A 15,115-nucleotide genomic window follows, 5' to 3' on the forward strand; every position below is an offset into this window, starting at 1 on the left:
GCTCACACACATGTACTTGTGGACTAATCGCCTGTGTATCTCACATAAACGCAATTAGTCCACCTAGGGTTGTCACTCAATTACCAAAACCACACAAGGACCTTTCAACTGCGTTGCTCGGGCAACGGTGGCTGCTCGGCCACTGGCGGACGCGGGACGCGACTGGGGTTTTATTTGGCTCTGTCGTGCCACGGATCAGGGCGCGGCAGTGCCGCCAAGATCGGTGGCGCGGCAGGCCCTGCCCCATCAGCGGTCAGCGATTCCGGTCGCCGCCACGTCAGCCCTCTGTCGCGCCACCATGCATGGCGCGGCACAGGCATTTGATCGCACCGGGGCAATAGGCGCGACCAAAAGTGTTAGTTAAACAAAATCGACCATGTTAGATTTAAAATTAGTTTTCAAAAAGTGTTAAAATTTAAAAAAAACGCTGCGAGGGGGAGCTGCAGTCTCTGCCGATCTTTTTTCGGCAGCCAAGAGATGAGGGGATTTTTTTTTTTTTTTTTGAGCTTAAGAGATGAGGGGAGTTGGTTATCCGATGCTGATTCATTCGTTTCCTGGATGGCTGGATGTTGTGGTTCGCCGTCGTCGCCGAGGCCTGGTTGGGGTGAAACTTTTGAGCATGCAGATCTACGGTCCAGAGCCCATGGCCTACTATTACTTTCTTTTTTTGACGGAGGTTAATCTTCTCTTGCTTTTATAGAAAGCAACTAGGGCCCAATATTACTGCCAGCCCAGTCCACTCTTAACGATCGAACCTGACCAAAAGAAAGACAGGGTTTTTTGGGCTGTTTTTCAACGATTCAACTGGCCCTTTCTGGGCTCCAAAGGCCAGCTGAACTCCCCGACAATTGGCTTGAACTGTAGACTGTGCTATGTGCAGATTTTGATGGTTGAATGATGATGATGATTACGTCGGAACGTGTTAAACCAGTATGGGCATAGACTGATTTATTAAAGAGAAGTAGGTCCCCATCCATGCAAACTACAATCAGTATGGGCATACGACACAATCACAACTGATGCATAACAGGAAGCCAGAAAACAGCATTTTGTGACGAGCACCAACCAACATGACATGACAGCAACATGAGGAAATTATTCCGAGACATCATTATCTCGTGCATTCAAGGGCTAGACCATATATAATTAGTGCGTCAGCCGCCAAGTAGTATATATAAATACCTTCTCTAATATTTAAGATGACTAAAGATGATTTCAGACAACACTCTTTACCACCAACTAGTACAACTAAATTGTTATTTTTATAATTTATTATTTATCTTTGTGTCATAACATATTTGTTTCTGTCCTTGTCTCACTATAGTTTTTTTTTAATAAAAGGCAGGAGCTCTGCTGCTCAATTAAGTAAGGGGTAAGAGTTTTATGTACAGGAGGCACCCTTGGTGCCAACACTATGGTCGTAAGACCGGAAATTAAAGACATACCCGACCCTTAAGTGGATTTACCCATAAAAGGACACAGTCCTGCAACGTTGCATTATATCCTCTTTTTTCAAGGAGGCCACCTGCTGGACCATTTTATGGGCTTTGTCGAAGATCCTCCTATTCCTCTCCTTCCACAAGTTCTATACAATGTAAATGAGGATTCCATTGGACCGCCTTCGGTCCTGTTTTGGCACCTTGCTTGCCGCCTTCTCCCACCAATTGGCAAAGCATATACGGCATGCGGTAGCTGCACATTGAAATTTTCCCAGGACAGAACTTGGTTCTAAACTGCTCTAGCAAAAGGGCACAGCAAGGAGAGATGCACCCCTGTCTCCAGGGGTCCATTACACATGACATAGTGCTCCAGTTGCGGCCATCCTCTCGTCTGAGGATTATCTGCTGTTACGATTTTATCATGCATGAGGATCCTGGCGTGGACTTTGCATTTGCTTAAAATTTCGGATGTGGACATCGAAATTATATCCTATAAGCCGAACGAGTGGAGTAATTTTCGCTAGCCCTCCACTTTCAAGTGATTGAGTCCTGCACGCCCTCCTGCAGCTGCACATCTAGTAATCTGATCCACAGATCGATGAACTCCCTGATTTGTGCAGTTGTTGTGATACGCATCCGCAGCGATCTGATCCAACTCCCATTGTGTAATTCTTGGCTGATCGTCCTATTTTTCTGCGTGCCAGCTTGAACAGGTTAGGAGCCAGATATCTGGGAGCTTCCCCTTCTAGCCAGCGTGATGCCAGAACAGGGCTTTGTGTCCATTGCCAATTGTGACCATGGTGGAGGCATTGAACAGGAGGTGATCTATATCCTTACATGGTACTTCCGTTCCCACCCACGTTTTGGAGTCATCCGTCCATTCCTGCCACAGCCATCGGAGGCGCAACCCCTCCCAAATCTCTCCAAGTCCGGCACCCCCATTCCCCCCAAGTCCTTAGGCATGCAGACGGTCGGCCAATTTACTAGGCAGTGGCCTCCATTAGCATTCTCATCTCCCTTCCAAAGAAATGATCTTTGGATTTTGTCTATCTTTTTTCTTGCCCAAACCGCTAGGGGGGACATGGTGAGGTGGTAGGTCGGCATTGAGGATAGTACTGTGGTGACCAAAGTATGCCTGCCAGAGTGCCAGCTCTATTCAGCATTTTGCCCTTCCATCCCGTGTCTCACTATAGTACCAAATGCAAATTTTTAATTGTCTTTGTCAACACAAATAAAATTTTGTTAGATTTGTGGTTTTGTCTGATGTTTTTTTCTATTCTCCGAAACAAAAAATTGTAAATTATGCCTACAAAATTACAACGAACTAAAGCTGCAATTTTAAAGAAAACTAAAACTCAGGGACATGAATTTTAGCAAGTACAATGAATCTATATGGAATTCCTTGGGTGAAAAAAATAATAAAATGGCACATGTACTGCACGGACCTTCAAATTTTTTTTCCTGCCTCGGAATACATGTCCGCGTAGGATTTATTTTTCCACAGCACAGCACCATATATGGAAGGAAGCAGAAAAGTCTTCGCTACCAACATGGATAGAACAGAACCTGGGTGAAAATGCGAGTCCATTTCAGGTTTTCAGGTCAGAAGTCTGTCCAAATCAGCGATGTGGGCGCACATATCTCCCCCAACTGATCCTAGCCACAGAAACGCCACCCAAAGGGACGCAATGCAGCAATGGAATCGCTTACTATGCATACCACTACTCGCAATCCATCCACTTGATGAGATAAACAAAAAGATAAAGACTTGAACCGAGAAAGCGCACGAAAACTGCACTCCACTGAACAATTAGCCTGATCTGCATCTGCAAGTAGATATATAGATCTGACCGGAACCAGAGCGGAGTTTGCAAATTGCAAGTATCCCATGGCCATGGCTAGCAGCTGATGGGTACGTGCATCCAAAGATGTTTTCACCAAGCGTGGACTGCATGCCACGGCGTGGGTGTGTGGTCCATGTGAGCCGAGCCACAGCCCAGAGCCAGCCAGTTTGATGGCGCTCTTGCTCTAGCCCAAGAGCAGAGGCATACATGGCTACATCACCTGTGCAGATCACGACGCCAATGAAAAGGAATAAAGGATTAACGGCCGGTAGCCTGTCGGCCTTTGGAGGGGAGCGCTGCTGTGACTGATAGTTGCTTACATTATTTGGCTCCTGCTGCTGCTGCTGGCTGGTCCTCCTCATTTGGGATCTCTGCCTGCGTTTGATTCCATCTCAGAGCGGTAGCATCAGAGTCTGCGATTTGGCATCTGCACATGCTCGTTTCCATGTGTATCTGCAATTTCTGTTTTTCTTTCAGAATATACAGGTTAGCTCTGACATGCATGCAAATCTTTGCCATGCGGTAGCATCAGAGTCTGCGATTTGGCATCTGCACATGCTCATTTCCATGTGTACCTGCAATTTCTGTTTTCCTTTCATAATATACAGGTTAGCTCTGAGATTCATGCAAATCTTTGCCATGTGTAACAGGATTTCTAAACAGTGCCAAAGAAATTTAAACATGATTCGTTTCTAACTTTTATGAGCAGCTAGTTGGTTCTGTCTGATGTCTATGAACCATCTGATCCCTGTCAAGCTTATCCGCGTATATGAGCTCATGCTGCTGGTTTTTGCTTTCGCGTGGTACATGGACGGTCATGGCGCTGCAAAGTTCCTTTCCAACTTTCGAAACAAGATATTTAGTTTTCGGATATCATATATTCTTTGAACTCAACAAACGGATAAATATAGGGATCAATACGAGGAAGAGCACCAGCACTGATGTCACACTGGTGAGGGGTCGCTAAGCCTACATGCTACTTTAACCAATGAGGTATACTAGTGTTTAGTTGTGACTCGACCTAAATAGAACTTTTGCTTTTCCAAATTGAAAAAAATGAACGTCAAGGGTTTAAAGATGCTATCTAAGTGCTTATCCTTTTCAGGGAACAGGGACTGTGATTTCAAAATCCCTTCTTTTGCGGGGAAGCTAGGAAACCCCCTAGAAGTGAATGCGTATTGGAGTTGGGATAGATAGCAAGCACCATATATAGGCCTATCATTGGTCCCGGCATTAAATCTTTAGTTGTTGACAAAGGAATCCTGGAAAGCCAGGTGATGGGCGGCATAACCTTATCCTATGTTGTACTCCTACTGTCCTATTTGTGTACCACACACAACAGAAAATCGTGTTAAGCTCTAGATAACATTCATGTGGCAAGGCTGCCTGACAAGGCAGGGAAAGATTGATCAAGGGCATCCAGGAACTCAAAAAAAAAAGTCAAACCCGATTAACGTTTAGAATATCATGCACATCAGGAGTTTCATAGGTACTGGCTACTGCATCGAATCATGAACGGATCAACAGCCTGGTGTGTAGCAAGTCAACTGAACAACTCAAGTGTGATTCAGATCAGGAAGAGGTATTAGTTTAGTACCTGTGTCGGTGGGATGGACGAATCAACAAGATCTTGGTTTTGAGATCCAGTCGTCCAAGAATACTGGGAAGGCAGGGACAGTGACGAAACATGCAGTGGGGGGCAGTAGAGCAACAACCTGTCCAGGTTAAAAAAACACACAGACACACAAAGTAAAGGATTTGCAACGCACATGGAAGCTTAAACGGCAATTTACTTTTCTGAGGCTGTGGGCAGATCCCAGAGTTGGGATTGCAACGATGATGGACAGCCTAGGATAACTCATGGCTGTGGGCCCCTGGTATCTTCAGATCTCCACTGCAAACTACAAGCATGTGAAGATATGTATGGCCTAGCTTATCTATCAGATGGATAGAGAGAGGTTGCCCAAGTCCAAAAATCCTGATATCTTTAATCCCGGCAAAACCTGCGTGGCATATCTGCTTCACATGTTTTTAGGTTGGCCTGTTGTTTCATTAAACCAACCAGATTTGGCTCTCCAATTGGCTGCTGGCTGCACTTTCCTGATCTTTCCTCTAGTTTGATAAACAAATAGCGACGCAGCATACCTCCTGCTAACTAACGATCTCCAGCTTCTCATCCTTTTGCACTGCCGCCCTTATATCCTGCTTACCCTTCAGCTTCACACAGCCTGTCAGCCATTGCATTACTAGCTTTTCTTCACTTTTGGTTGGCATCTCTTGTTTCTAGTACAAAAGGACGTTGTTTGCTTCATAAGCACAAGGAGAGAGAGAGCGTGGAAGCTACCCACAAAGTGAACTCTCCCGCAGTTAGGCTCTGAAATGAGTAATGGGTGCTGAGGATAGAGTTGAGCAAGTCACCTCCCATTCTGTGTCCCTGCTAACATATGGAGATTGCCAGTGGCTATGATCTGTGACCAAAGAAGAGGAAAAATGCGAGATAAGCAGCTGGACCATGAGAATCAGGGATACAGGTGAGTAAATCTTCAGTTTCTCTTTGTTTGATTCTTGGCTCAGTGTTATCTCAGTATCCATCATTCACTTGTAAGCATAGTGCAATTGACTCAAGCTACAGTTATAATTTTTATGGCATATCTATCAGGCTCTAACTGATGCGTACTACACATGGTACTGATCTTTCAAACTGGCTGTTTCAGGTATGGCTATTGATTTGCTTCATATTCACAGAATCCTCTCCACCCTGTTGGAGATAAAGGGAATAATCATCTCGAGATATATAAAAGGTAGAGATAATATCCAGAAAATAACCAAATTATTGCTGAAAGCTGGTGAGCAAAAGCTTTTATGCACCTTGGAAGAGCCAATGGACAAGGACTCAATTCGGAGAACAATCATGGAGCATGATAAGGTCTTCAGACAGCAGGTATGTAGTATGTAGCCTTGTACTCTAGTTATCCTTAAGGATTCACCAAATATATAGAACATAAGAAAGCAAGGAGATCAGGCACCCTAATAGGTCTTGACTCCTGAGCCTTTAGATTTTCTGAGGTATATTTGCACACATAGACGAGAAGTTAACATACTGCTCCAGTTTTGTAATATATTGTAGTGCATACTACTGCTTATGCTGCATTAAACCTTCATCTTTCTAGTGATAAGTTGACAACCAGTTGTTAGTCAGACCTAAGTTGTCTTGTCATTCATGCAACAAGAACTTTTGCCTCTGATACTGCTTCTTTGCATCAGGTGCATGAGCTGCATCGTTTGTATCATGTACAAAAATCATTGATGGCTGAATGCGATAACCATAGTTATCAACCGAGAACAGAAGAAACTCATGAAATGGTGCAGGGATCAAGGTCGAATCTCAAGAGTAGTCCTTCTACCTCAGGGACAAATCAATCTACTCGCCTTGGTAATGCACAACACTCAACTCCCCAGCAAGTACCTGAAGATTTGAGTCTTCATGAATGCAAGCCAGTAAACTGCCTCAGACTCTTTAGTGAAGAAAACTCAACAGTCAAAGAAAGATTTCACAGGGAGAACCATAAATCACCTGAAGATGAAAGTTGGAATGCCGCTGTAGAGAGTGATCTTGACCTCAAACTAAGCATTGGCCCCAGTTCACATTCACCAAAAAGACCGCACTAGCTATTCTCGGGAAGCAGGAAAAGAAACCCTTCTGGTCAGCATCGATGAGAGCAAGCTAGTAAACATCTGATCATTTAGTTTGATGGCACGAGAAGCAAAAGACAGCACACCATAGTTTCATATGCTGAGAAAGCTGAAGCCTCCATTAAAAATGGCATGTGGATTTGTGGAAATACATATCTGAAGAAAAATGCACTTATAACTCCCATGGCACCTCGACCAAAAAACCAAGGCCCAGAAATGCTTCCATCAGATTTTGATCAGAATTCTTTAGTCCAATGTTTACAAGTCGTCCGATTAATCGCGATTAGTCGGTCTGGTCGGTACCATGACCTCGATTAGAGACTTCGACTCGATTAGCTCGATTAGAATCCTGGTCGTCCGACTAGTCGACGACTAATCACGATTAGTCGTCCGACCAGGGGGCTGCACGACCAGGCTGGACACTGCCTTCTTTGGGCTTGCCTGACTGGGCTTCCAGGTGAGTAGTTGGGCTGCTAATTTGGCCCACTAGGGTTTGTAATATATATACAGGAGGCTGCTCCTCTGCTCTTTCTCTCTTTTCCTCTCCTGTGCGTGACGGCTGCTGCTGCTCTCCTCTCCTCTCCTGGCTGCTGCTGCTCTGCTGCTGCTCTCTTCTCCTCTCCTGGCTGCTGCTGCTCTCCTCTCCTCTCCTGGCTGCTGCTGCTCTGCTCTTTCTCTCTTCTCCTGGCTGCTGTTGCTTTCCTCTCCTCTCCTGGCTGCTGCTGCTCTCCTCTCCTCTCCTGGCTGCTGCTGCTCTCTTCTCCTCTCCTGGCTGCTGCTGCTCTCCTCTCCTCTCCTCTCCTGGCTGCTGCTGCTCTGCTCTTTCTCTCTTCTCCTCTCCTGTCCGTGACGGCTGCTGCTCCACGCGCCTCCAGTCTTCCCCGTGCGCCTCCAGTCGGCGTTCTTCGTGATGAGCTGCTCCCACAAGTAAGTCACCACCTAAACTCAGTAGGAGACAGAGATGCTCTTGATGCTTGCTTTATTGTGTATACTATATAGTATATATAGGTATATATATAGTAGGTATATATATCCTGATATATAGGACGACCAGGGGTCGACTAGGTTCGACTAATCGTTCTGGTCGACGACTAATCGCGATTAGTCTTCTGGTCGGTCCTATGGCGATTAGGTTCGACTGGACGACTTGAAAACATTGCTTTAGTCACTAATGATCTGTATGCCAAAAATGTAGTCTCTCACAGGTACCAATACTTGCTATGACTCGGACAGTAGGACTGCACTAATGTAATGCCAAGCAAAGGATTGGTGACAATTCAGTTCTTGCTTGTCTTGTGCATAATTTTGAGTTTCAGAACAAAAGCGATAAAAACATTAGGTAAGTATTGAATTTGAAAGAACCAAAAGAAAATTCCCTTTCAGTTCTCCTACAGCAATAATAATATTATAGTTACATTCAATAATATACTTAGTAGTTTTGAGTGACCCGCCATGATTGATGCTTTACTATTTGCATTTGTATTGTGTGAACTCCATGCTTTTAAGTATCATTTTTCAAAATCAGCATGTCCATTTTTACAATCAAACATCCACTTCCTCATTACCCATGCATTGCCAACTAGATCTGCCCTGCGCAGCTCTTCATTGCAAACAAAGATTGTCATTATTTAACTGTTTTTTTTAATTCATAAGCGGCTTTCCAAGCTTTGCTCTGCTGTTCAGAGTTGACCTTCCTATATTCAAAAACATGTCAGATAAATAAGTTGGACAAGGTACTATTAATTGATGGAGGTTTATTCTCACATGTTTATTTTTTCTCAATAAAATAATACATATACTGCATTCACCAGAATCCACCGCATGAGCATTCTCCATCTCTGAAGTGATGAAATCTCATATTGTCCCTGACTATAATCTCGATGGGCTCAACTTTTGACACCAATCTTATAAACAAATGGCAGTCCTCACATATCCTTAGATTCTTTACTATCCTAATTGAGGATCTAGGCTCAAGTGTGAGCAATCCAAATGACAGAGCAAGCTTCTCACTATGACCCATTAACAACCTTTCTTTCTCTTCCTCGCTTACATTATAAACAACTGAACTAAGGATTGGCACATAACCTGCAAGCTTCAGTTCTGCCCGTAGCTCCAATAATCTTTTCTTTATTTCAAGCATCCATGGGTGTGTATTATCACCAGCAAAGAACTGATGCACAAAACCATCACGGCCTTCAAACCAGCTCACTGCAGGATCCTTTTTCAGCCCCCGAATTCTCATCAGCTTCCTAACCTTTGAGACTTCATCCCATTCTCCGGCTGATGCAAGTGTATTTGATAACAACACGTAGTTCCCTATGCCCTCTGGCTCAAGCTTAAAAAGATGTTCAGCTGCAACCTTAGCGACTTCAGTATTTCCATGGATTCGGCAAGCCCCTAACAGTGCCCCCCAGACACCACCATGAGGCTCCACAGTCATTGATTTCACAAGGTCAAGGGCTTCAATCACCAACCCAGCCCGACCAAGCAAATCAACCATACAAGCGTAGTGGTCTGCAGAAGGCAATATCCCATACATGTCCTTCATCTGCGCAAAGTAGTAGCGCCCTTCTTTTACCATCCCCGCATGGCTGCAAGCTGTCAATACTCCAATGAAAGTAACATGGTTGGGTTCCACATCTGCCCTCCTAACCATGTCCTTGAACAAAGCAATTGCATCATTGGCCCTCCCGTGTGATGCTAGGCCAACAATCATTGAGCTATAGGTATACACATTCTTCTCTTGCATCCCTTCAAAAACCCTGCGTGCCTCGTCGATGAGACCACACTTGGCATACATGTCCACCAACCCTGACCCGACAACCACGTTCCTCCCAAGACCATTCCGTTCTGCGATTTCCTGAACCCAGGCGGCTCGCCTCACCGCACCGAGCTGAGCACAGGCTGAGATAGCACCGGTGAGTGAAACTTCATCAATGGGCATGCCGGCCACCGCCATCTGCTCAAATGCCTCTAGCGCCTTCACTGGCATGGCATTCTGTGCATACCCCGTCACCATTGCCGTCCACGCCACCATATCCTTAACCGGGCAGAGCGCAAACACCTCCTCAGCCGAACCCATATCCTGGATCCTAGAATACGCCGCCACAATGCTCGTCCACGAAATGACATCCTTCACCATCATTTCATCAAACACCTTACGCGCGGCACCAACGTCGCCGCAGGCGACATAGGCACCGATCAGCGAGTTCCCAACAAACCGGTGCTTATCGAACCCTCCGAGCAGGAGCGATACCGCGTGCGCACCGGCCGCGGCGGGCAGCGAGCGCGCGGCCGCGGCGGACTTTGCCAGCGGGGAGAAGGCGAACGGGAGGAACGGGAGGTCGCGGCCGTGCGCGCGGCGGAGGCGGGAGAAGACGCGGAAGGTTTCGAGGGGCGGCTGCGTGAGGTGCACGAAGCGGAGCAGCGCGGCCGCGAGGAACGGGTCCGGCGGCGAGAGGGAGGAGAACACGGCGACCGCGTAGCGGAGCTGCGTGGGCGTGGGTGGGAGCGGGAGAGCGGCGAGGCGGCGGAGCAGGCGGGAGAGGAGGAACGGGGTGGACGGCGGCGGGAGGTAGGGCTGGAGGCGGACGAGGAGGCCGTGGAGGTGGCGGAGGTGCGGGAGGGACGGCGAGGACGCGACGGCGGCGAGCAGCAGCGAGGCCAGCGACGGCGGCGGGAGGAGCGGGAGCGGCAGGTCCGTCGGCGGGCGCGGTTGTGGGGCCGAGAGCCGCGCCGGCGAGTGGCCGTGGCGCCGGGCGAGGTGAACCATGCCGGCAGCGCGACGGCATCATGGGCGTGCCGCGCCACGGCGCGGGCGTGAGGCGAGGTGCGGCGCCATGGACATGGAGACGGACTAGCGTCGCGGCCTCGCGGGCGCGGCAGGTTGGTTGGTTTCGAAACGGGCGGTTTGTCCTCGCCGGAGCCGGCGGGCTTAGGGATGCAAAATCCTCTCCTGGGCTGTGTGCGGGGCCATCGGCCGTTTCGGGGGCAGGAGCGGTACAACGTGGGCCAGGCCCATCGTTTGCATCCGACGGAGTCGATCGCGCGCAGATTGGGCGTGGGCCTGCTGGGCTCCATCTCCAGGAGTTCACCTTCACGACGCTGCAAGCCTGCAACATCCAAGAGCAACGGTATGAACGATCCGTCTCCTTTCTAAGGCTAGTGATTACAAAACTCTTACAATCGTTCCAGCTTATCAAACGTTATATAAACCAGAAGAATGCCCCGTGCCTTGACGTGGGAATCGCGGGTGAAATTATACTACTTATATTTACTAATATGATTAAATGAATATCATAATACATGTTAATGGATGATTTTTAGCATTCTGATGTGGACAACTAAATATATATTAGTAAATGATGTGGTTTGCTAAGGTTGAATAGCCTGAATGAAGACATAATGTCATGTGTTGGTTGGATGTGTTAGTGGATGCTGATGTGGACACTTTGCATGGCAAGATAGTTTGAATATGCTAGTGAGATGTTCTATTGGATACTGATGTGGACACTTTGCATGACAAGATAAATTGCTAGTGGGGTTTATCTTTATAAGAGATATAGATTATGGTACGTCTACTGGTCATTTCACGTGCACATGCAGGAATCCGCGCCCCTCCACGCCTTACGTTTGGATGCCCCGCCGGCCCCTTCCGCGCCTCCCATTAAGACACCCGCATTCCCTCCGCTTCCCACACCTGCAGCCATCCCCCTCAACTGCGTCGTCCCAGGAGGTCGGGCTCTGGAGCTACTGGTGACCTAGACAGGGCCGTGGCACTAGTCAGGGAGTTTGCAGACAAGAAGGTGGTGGCCAGCCACCGTTGCGCATTGCAACATGTGCAACACCATATCTACTTTGAAACCCAGTTGAGACATTTACAACATACGTTTGAAGACACATGATATACTTGAAACATGTGTGTGTAACCATTGCAACATGTGCAACACCAAGATCTACTTTTGCAACATCCAGATGAAACGCTTGAAACATACGTCTGAAACAAATAAAACACTTGAAACATACGATCGTAACATGCGTATATTGTCATTGCAACATTTACAACATCTCAGATTTACTTTTGCAACACACGGATGAATCACTTGAAACATAAGTCTCAAACGCTTGAAACACGGCGTCGTCGGCGGCCACGGCCTACCTGGTGGGAAACTAGGGTAGCCAGTAAGCTCGGGTCAGGGGGGGACTTCGAGAGCAATGACCTAGTGTACACCTCCGCTGCAGGACTTCCCTTTTCTGTCGTGGTGTCTTCGGTTGGCCGCAGGAGACGATCCCCGCCCGACGACGACTTCTTGCTGGTGGTGCCGCGTTGGTGGTGGCCTGGTGACGCCACGGCCGTGGCGGCGCGAGGTGCAGTGGGGCACGAGCGCGTGGCAGGGGATGGCGTGGCGCGGGCGGCGATGGGGTGCGGCGCGGTGGGGGGAAGCGCATGGCGCAGCGAGAGACATGGCACAGTGGGGGAAGGGGCGTCGGCTAGGACAAAATGGGGTTGTTGGATAGAGTTCCGAAAGAAGAGGCAGAGCATGAGGCGGTGTCGGTGGAGGCTAAAGAAATGTGTGGATAAGAATAAACTAGACGATATTTTCGGACGTTTGATCGTATAAATTAGCCAGTCATTTTTTATAGAAATTGTTCCATGACATGTGCCTGATTCGTTTTCTCTTCATTCACGTCGCCTCCTGCCCGGATCCGGATGCCTCGCGAGCGATACGATACCTTCCGTTCCCCTGGTCATCACACGATCTGCATCTGCTTTACATGCAGATCGATCATCGATCACACTTGGTGACCGACCGACCGACCCCGGCCAAGCAAGCAGCGCAACGAAGGCGCACGGCCACTAGCTTCCATTGCAAAGGAACTTTGATAGGCGCGCCGCCCAAATAAACCAGGCGTGGCTGCCTCCACCCAACACGGAAAAACGGCAAATATTCAGCCACTCCAATCGCGCGCACTCGACTCGATCCCCCGAGGCCCGAGCGGTGAGCAAATCTGCGCACGGCCCAATCGCATCCACCGCCCTATCAATATCGGCCGGTTGAAAAGTTGGGAGCAAAAGCCGCAGCGCACCGGACGGAACGGAAGGCCAAGGCCGGCCGGCGCGTGACCGTCGATCGCCCACTTTACCCGGCCACAGCATGCGCGCGCGAGGCCGTTGTTTCCGGTGCTTAAAGTTCGGTATTTTTTACCGCAAATCGGCAGCAATAATGTGGCCAATGGGGTGCATTATTATTTCATTCAGGTCCACGATTCTCTCCGGTGCTGTTACAACTTACACAACTGCAGCACTATCATCTTGCATTCCTAGCAATGCTCTCAAGATGTGCACCCAAGTATCAAGATGATCTAGCGAGATGGGTCGTGCAAATAGGGTGGCTATATAATATATGCTCACATAATAGCTTTTTTAGCGTCACAATCTATTGATTAAGAAAAAAAATTATATATTGCTGGGTTTTTTATATAAAAGTTAGTGCCTTTCATTTACATATATAGTATTATTGAATATTGAAGAGGGCAAAGTCCGCCACACCGACCCTAACACTGACAACCTGATGATGCTCGTGGTCATTTGTCGTGATTAGGGATGAAAACGGTACGGATATTTTCCCGACCGTATTCGAAACCGAATCCGTTTAGAGGGGTTGAGATCTGTCCGTATCCAAGTCCGGATATCCAACATCCGATACCGTATTCGTATCCGAATACTCAAATCGCATATTTATGATGTCGATATCCAATCGTATCCTATCCGACATAGTTGACACTATCCGTATTCGAATCCGAATCTGGACAGAAATATGAAAACAAATGTAATATCGGTGATATCCGTCCGTATCCGATCCGTTTTCATCCCTAGTCGTGATGTCGTGCCGTTGGATGCTGCTTATTCCACTCCTCGAGTGACACACTATTCTAGTATTGTATCATAATAAAATCAAAATACAATTCTAATTTGTTCGGCCGATGGTTTCTGCGGCTGATAAGCCGGTTGAAGCTAATTTGTTGTGAGAGAAAAATATTGTTCTATGGCGAATAAGCCGGGCTAATAAGTTCAAACGAACATGGCTGACAAACCAATTTGTAGACAAGAGTAACAACCAAGTAGGTATACTATGATAATATATTTTATGATGGATTTAATAATATTTATTTGGTCATAATTTTGCTAGCCATTTTTAATATATAAAATCGTTGTTTATGACTTCGACAAAACTAGAATTGTATTTTTTAATTGAAGTAAAGGGAAATCTATAATTTACGACATAATGTCTAACTTTTATGTCCCTAAAGTTATGTGCAAAGAGTTTCGACACGTCCATAATCTACAATTCAATTTATAACATATGTCTAACTTTTATGTCCCTAAGTTGCGTGCAAAGAGTTTGAATATGTCCAACATTTACAATTAGTAAGTTAGTATTTCCTCCATCCCAAATTATAAAATATTTTAGCATTTCTAGATTTATAGCTTTTATTATATGTAGACATAATAGGTATCTAGGTGCGTAGCAAAAGTTATGAATTAAAAAAACAAAAGCGTCTTGTAATTTGGAATGGAGGAAGTATATGTTTAATCTGTTGTGGTAACATTGTCAAAGCTCATCGTTTGACATATAATATAATTGTCATTATTCACTTAACCGGTGTCTCGACTAAATGAAATTCTAAAACGAAAAAAATCAAATAATGGTGTCATTCTCGAATTGGATTTTGAGAAAGCATAATATAAAGTGAAATCGTCCTTCTACACCATTCTTTGCAAATGAATGGAATTTCACGTATATGGTGTTGAATCGAGGACTTTTGCTACAAAAGGGATGTGTGGGAGTTAAAGGGAATAATAATAATTGGCCACTATAGAACAAAATGGCTTCGGAAAGGGTGGTCTTCTTACACCAACACTTTTAAATATATTTTTGCGGATATGTTAGCAATATTATACTAATAGCAACAGCTAAGGAAATTGGGCAATCATAGGAATAGTCCTGCATTTAGTGGACGAAGTATCTCTAGACTTGGTATATAAGCGGATGATACTATCGTTTACATGAGACAAGGCCTTCTGTTTTTTTTTTTTGCGAACATGCCAAAAAATATATGTTATCATTAGATAAATCT

At 46.4% G+C, this 15,115-nt stretch overlaps 2 protein-coding genes across 2 annotated transcripts; one reads left to right on the top strand and one right to left on the bottom strand.

Moving 5' to 3' along the window:
• The first annotated feature begins 4,971 nt into the window (after window positions 1–4,971).
• On the top strand, window positions 4,972–7,704 carry LOC136520083 (uncharacterized). The gene is made up of 3 exons (XM_066513481.1): window positions 4,972–5,814; window positions 5,998–6,224; window positions 6,548–7,704. The coding sequence occupies exons 1-3, from the start codon at window positions 5,796–5,798 to the stop codon at window positions 6,950–6,952; spliced, it is 651 nt and encodes a 216-aa protein (XP_066369578.1). The 5' UTR covers window positions 4,972–5,795; the 3' UTR covers window positions 6,953–7,704.
• A 69-nt stretch (window positions 7,705–7,773) lies between these two features.
• LOC136520069 (pentatricopeptide repeat-containing protein At5g44230-like) lies at window positions 7,774–11,576 on the bottom strand. Its single transcript, XM_066513470.1, has one exon. It carries the CDS (start codon window positions 10,746–10,748, stop codon window positions 8,781–8,783), a length of 1,968 nt encoding a protein of 655 aa, XP_066369567.1. The 5' UTR covers window positions 10,749–11,576; the 3' UTR covers window positions 7,774–8,780.
• Window positions 11,577–15,115: the final 3,539 nt, after the last annotated feature.

This window comes from Miscanthus floridulus, chromosome 18 (assembly GCF_019320115.1).
Source record: "Miscanthus floridulus cultivar M001 chromosome 18, ASM1932011v1, whole genome shotgun sequence".
In the NCBI taxonomy this organism is placed as follows: domain Eukaryota; kingdom Viridiplantae; phylum Streptophyta; class Magnoliopsida; order Poales; family Poaceae; genus Miscanthus; species Miscanthus floridulus.

Coding starts and splice junctions, on each gene's coding strand:
- LOC136520069 (XM_066513470.1), bottom strand. CDS start 10,748: ATGGTTCACCTCGCCCGGCGCCACGGCCACTCGCCGGCGCGGCTCTCG.
- LOC136520083 (XM_066513481.1), top strand. Junction 6,225..6,547: donor ATAAGGTCTTCAGACAGCAG/GTATGTAGTATG, acceptor TCTTTGCATCAG/GTGCATGAGCTGCATCGTTT.